This window comes from Pinus tabuliformis, chromosome 9, assembly GCF_031772625.1.
Source record: "Pinus tabuliformis cultivar Carrire ecotype Pingquan chromosome 9, CPIR1, whole genome shotgun sequence".
In the NCBI taxonomy this organism is placed as follows: domain Eukaryota; kingdom Viridiplantae; phylum Streptophyta; class Pinopsida; order Pinales; family Pinaceae; genus Pinus; species Pinus tabuliformis.
In genome coordinates this window covers 1,735,427,405-1,735,433,284 of record NC_142307.1, presented here as the reverse complement: position 1 = coordinate 1,735,433,284, position 5,880 = coordinate 1,735,427,405, and the positions used below count along the sequence as shown (strand labels likewise).

Here is a 5,880-nt window from a genome sequence, read left to right as displayed (position 1 = left end):
CTACCCGTTCTAGCTTTTATTTTCCTGGAATCCACCTCTTCCATGAATGCTTCCTATTGTTCTTGATCTATCTCGATATCCCATTCCTCTGGTTTTATCCATTTCCGCCAAATTCCATCCAATTCATCTTCTTTCCAGTAATCTTTGACATATCTACGGTTATCCCTTATTTTTTCCTGTATGTTTTGGATTTTTTGAATTCTGCTCATTTTCCATCTTTGTTGCCATTTCTCGTCCCAGAATTTGGCTTCTCCTCCTCCTCGTATTTCCCAGAAAGCATTCTTTTCTACTATATCTCGGTTTGGTCAAGCTAGATCCCAGATTGCGGAGCCTTTCGGGGTTTCCTGCAACCGGTAAATACCCTCCGTAGTGTCTGGCATATTGTACTTGTGTCTCCATAGTGCTTTCCACAGGTCATTGCCCCCTCTTAGCCATCGCCACCAAAGTTTTGCACCGAGCACCTTGTTGAGTTTATCAGGATCGCGCAGACCCAAGCCTCCTTCCTCCTTTCGTTTCGTCAGGTGTTTCCATGATACTAAGGCCCACTTCTTCTGTTGAGTCGATCCTCCCCAAATGAATTTCCTCAGAATTTCTCTGATCTTGGTGCAGACTCCTTGTGGTACAACCATAATCGATAGCGGATATATGGGGATTGCCTGCAACACTGATTTCACTAATACAATCCTTCCAGCAATATTTAAAGTTCTGAAGGCCCAGTTAGCCACTCTGTTTTTTAATTTCTCTAAGACTCCTTGCCAATTTTTCTCTCTTTTAGAGTTGAAATCCAGTAAGTTTCCCAAGTATTTAGTTGGGAGTTCTCCTTGCTTAAATCCCAGCATCCTGGTCAAGTGGATTTTGACTGACTCCATGGTATTGAATATAAAGGTGCATGACTTTTCCTTATTGATCTCCAACCCAGATGCTTCCGCAAATAAATCCAGAACCTTCTTCAGATTTCTCACTTATTTTATGGTTGGCTCCCCAAATAACATGATATCATCTACGAATTGCTGATGGGTTATAGGCAATTCATTACCCCATAGTCTTAGCCCTTTGATTTTATTTGCTGCTCTTTCTTTTTTAAGATATCTACCCAGACCCTCTGCTGCTAGAATAAATAAGAAAGGGGATAAAGGATCACCTTGTCTTATTCCTCTAGAAGCCTTAAAGGTTTTAGAGGGAGTTCCATTGACTAATATTGAAAAATTTGGAGTTGATATGAGACTGTGAACCCACTTTATCCACCTAGTACCAAAACCGAAACTTTCCAAGATTTCTTCCAAGTATTGCCAGTTGATTCTATCATAAGCTTTTGACATGTCCAGTTTAATCATCATTCCTTTCTGCTTCTTCGCCTTCAGCGTATGAATTACTTCTTGAGTAACCACTAAACCATCTAGAATTTGTCTACCTTCTACAAAACCAGTTTGTTCAGGGGATATTAATCTATCTAACAGGGGTTTCAGTCTTTTGGCCATCAGCGATGCAATTATTTTGTAGATAACATTACATAGGGCAATGGGTCTAAATCCCTTAGCATCCTCTGAATTGTCATTTTTTGGAATCAAAGTGAAAAAAGTAGAGTTAATGGCTGGCCATACCTTTTGATTCATACAGGATTCTTCTATCAGGTCCAGAATCTCCCTTCCCAAAAAGTGCCAACCCGCTTGATAGAAATCAACCGTAAAGCCATCCGGTCCTGGCGCTGTACCCTTCTTCATGTTCATCACCACTTCCTCCACCTCTTCAAAACTAGCTGCTCTCACTAGGCCTCTATTTTGGTCTTCAGTTACTATCCAGGGAATGGCCTTGCAAACTTCCTTTATAGCTTCAGACCTGTCCATCTGGGGTTCAGTCAATATTCCTTTGTGGTATTCCATCAGCACTTTTTCAATTCCTTCCTATTCAACAATCCTCTCTCCACTCTCGTTCTTGATAGATAGTATCATGTTTCTTTGCCTGTGTTGTATCATTGCTTGATGAAAAAATCTAGTGTTCCTTTCCCCCTCCCTCAGCCACTTTATTCTAGATTTCTGTCTCCATAAAACTTCTTCCTGCTTTCTCCTCTCCTCCAGTTTTCCTAGAATTATCCTTTCTTCTCTGCTACTTTCCTCTATCCTTCCTTCAGTTATTATCCTTTGTTTCAAAGTTTCCATTTCTTCTTCCAACTTCTATTTTTCCTCCATGATGTTTCCGAATTCTTCCTTGTTCCATTTCTTTATCCTTCCTTTTAACTCTTTAAGTTTAAGTTGGAAGGTATGCATTTTTCCTTTTCCCTGTACTGTGCTTTGCATCCACCATTCTTCCATTTTTTTGATAAATTCTTGCCAAGGTTATTTTTAATATCCACTTCCAGTCTAATTGGCTAATGATCTGAGCCAAGGGATGGCATGATCTTTGCTTCTATGAATACATCTCTGTTCATAATTGTTTCTGATACTAAGAACCGATCTAATCTGGATGCTATTTGATTCCTTCCCCCTCTCCTATTATTCCATGTATAGACTCCGTTGATAGTTGGTAAATCTACCAACCTCAGACCATCTATCATGTCATTGAACATTTCCATATACTGGTATGTTTTTCTTATACCTCCCTTTTTCTCTTCTAGAGACCAGATTAAGTTGAAATCTCCTCCTACAATCCATGCTGTCTCCGGATATAATCTTCGAGTTGCTTGCATATTTTTAATGAAATTTTCTCTTTCTCCCGGAGTATGTGGACCATAGACCCCTGAGATAATAACCCTTTCCTTCGTCCCCGCTATTCTTCCTGTACCTGTAAGAATTCTGGTCATGCTGGTCCAGCTTTCAAAAATTATTTTGTTTGGGTTCCACAAGATTGCAATGCCCCCCGCTGATCCGATTGCATCTTGTCCCATGACTTCGTATTGGAGTTTGTTGTTTTTGATTATTCCTTCCATCTGCTGCATGGTGATCTTTGTCTCTTGGAGGATCATAATACTTGGTCTGTCTTTTTTAAGTTTCTCTTTGATATATCTCTGCTTTCCTTTACTATTCAGACCCCTAATATTCCAATTGATAATAATAATTTTAAACTTTTGGACGAGTGGAAAAATACCTCTGATAGAGGTATCACTTTACCTGAATTTATCAATATTTCGCCGACTGTTTGGATCGTTTCATTCATTGTTTTCCTCCCTCTTTTCCTGCTGCTTTTGCCAGCACCGCCAATTCCCATCTGACCTATTTCCTGTTCTCCTGATGTGTTATCCTGTTTATCCATATTCTCCCCTTTTTTATCTTTGTATTTTTGAAATTCCTCCTTATATAATTGTTTTTGACTGTCTGGTATGAATCTTTCGTCCAAGTTTTTCCATTCCTGAATTAGTTGTCTCATAATTCTTTCTTCCTCTGCCTCGTTTTCCTTCTGGCTTTTCGTCTCCATTTGGGCTTGGTTAGTCAGTATTTCTATCTTTTCAGCAGCTTCCTCTTCATTCATTACTCTTGCTCCTGTGTCTTTCTCTCTGGTTTCCTTGACTATTTCCATGGGTTCATTCTTTGGATCTTCTTCCTCTTCCAATTTGTCCTCACACTCTTCACTATTTTCCTGGAGGATTTTGAACTTGTTCTGACTTTCTATGTTCAGTGGTTTCACTTGTGTCTGTGTTTTTAGACCTTCTTTACTAGCTTTCTTCTTTCTGGTAACCTGTTGGAAACCCTTGTCTGTCTCCTCAGTTCTCTCTGCTTCCCTTTGTTGTTCTTCTTTTTTCCTTAAGTATTCTTCCTCCTTGTTTAATGGGCATTACCTGTATATGTGTCCATACTCATGGCATCTTCTGCATCTGAAAGGCATATGCTCATAGTCTAATGCCTGCTACCATACTTCATCGTGGTATTCTAGTTCTATGTATTCCGGCAGAGGTTCGGCTATATTCATGTATACACATAATCTTGCATATGATGTATACTTGCCTTTTTTCGTTGCTTCCGCTACCTTGACAAAAGCACCAATCGTGTTGCCTATCCCCTCCATAATCTCAGGATCCCAAAATTCCACTGGTAATCCAAACAGTCTGACCCAGATCGGGGCTTCCAACATCTTTTCATTATCAGGGTTATATCTTTCTTCCCAGTACTTCATGAACAGTCCCGCATTGTTCATAAAATATGGCCCTTCCTCAAAAACCCTTTCTTTATCCCCCAGATTCGCAAATATGGCTGTAAAGAACCCTTTTGCCCCTAATTTCAGCTCAATGTGCCCTTTTGGCCTCCATCTTTGGTAAATCCACCTGTGTAGTTCTTTTTCAGTAGGCCAATACCCTACCAACTTGCAAATCAATGCATGATCTTTCATGTAGTAGTTATATTCCTCCAGCTTGTTGTTGGGTATTACGTACCTAGGTTTTTTCTGAGCCCTTGGTAAGCACTTTCCTCCGGTCTTCATTTGCCACAAATTTCCCATCACTGGTGCTTCTTTATTATTCTCCTTGGCATAACTCTGGTTCCCGCTGCCACTTGCCTCTCCTGCAACAATATTCTTATAGGAGGGGATCTCTCCCCTCCCTTTCCGATTTTCCATTGTTGCCCTGAGCGCGGACTGTATTGAAAACTTCCGCTCCTATGCTAAGGTTTCTTGCTATCTCCTTCGCTCCAACCTTGGCTTCTCCTGCTCGTTTCCCCTACGCGCGTTTCTTCCAGACCTCCCCGCGATTTCTCCTGCAAACCCTAGCCCGCTGACTGCAGTCGACTCCCCTATTCCTTCATCCCTCTCCTACCTCGAGTTGGCTTCAATTTTTAAGAAATTTTAAGAATTTAAATATATTTAAATGAGTTGACGCCTATAGTTTATATTAATCATATTTATTAATATGATTATGTTGATAAATATAATTTCTATTTTATTTTATTAAATTAAAAAAATTGTTTGATATTGTATTTAGCCTCTAGAATTAAAAGTTATAAAGTAATTATATAAATGAGTTATTCTAAAATTTAAAAGTAAAAAATTTATTGAAAAGAATTAATTATATTGTAAAGATTAATCAAGGAGCCAGTAAAAACAAGAAAAAAAGTTATAAAAAATTGAACCTCTATTATCATCTCTTCATTCCCTCCTAATCATTTTGAATAAATGTGTTACATAGATTAGTCTATTTATTCCTCTCTAGTTATTGAAGGGTTCTCTATCTATTTTATGTATTATTGTAAAGATATCAGTTGCTCAAGGCCATAGGTTACGAAACTATACAAATGGATAGGAGTCCAAAGAAGGCAAAATAGAAGAAAAGTGATTGATCCTGACAATATTTTATTCATACATCCGGTGGATGGAGGGTGAAAGAAAACCAAATGAATCTAGAAGTTATTGCAAATGAGTAGGAGTCAGAAGAAGAGAAAATAGAAGAAAAGTGATTGATTCGACAATATTTTATTCATACATCGTGGATGGAGGGTGAAAGAAAACCAAATGAATCTAGAAGTTATTGAGGAGCTTACTATTCTGACTTTGATGATTGTATTGGGTCCTTTAGTTATTGTTTTATCAGCAATTCGCAAAGATAATCTATAATTACAATGAGCCATTTCTCCAAAATCTAAATATTATTAGAAATTTAATTAATTTGACTATTTCTTATTTTATTTAATTAAAATTTATTTTTTCAACTAAATTTTAATAAAACATTTATATTTGAATTCTTTTAAAAAACTAAATGAATTTCATTTCCAAATTCTTTTTATTAAAATTTTCATATTTAATTAAAAAAAATTAATTGAATTTCTTTTTCAAACTTTTATTATTATTTTTTCGTATTTGAATTATTTTTAAAATATTTTTATTTGAATTCTTTTTCCCATTCTCGTTGAATGAACTTTTTACTTTATTATTTACCATTAATAAATCTTAATTATTATTATT

At 37.2% G+C, this 5,880-nt stretch overlaps 1 protein-coding gene across 1 annotated transcript; it reads right to left on the bottom strand.

Moving 5' to 3' along the window:
* Positions 1-2,365: 2,365 nt before the first annotated feature.
* Positions 2,366-2,881, bottom strand: LOC149155641 (uncharacterized). Its single transcript, XM_089444477.1, has one exon. The coding sequence runs from the start codon at positions 2,879-2,881 to the stop codon at positions 2,366-2,368; it is 516 nt and encodes a 171-aa protein (XP_089300603.1).
* Positions 2,882-5,880: the final 2,999 nt, after the last annotated feature.

What these genes read in the sequence shown, in the direction of transcription:
- LOC149155641 (XM_089444477.1), bottom strand. Translation starts at nt 2,881, where the DNA reads ATGGGACAAGATGCAATCGGATCAGCGGGGGGCATTGCAATCTTGTGG.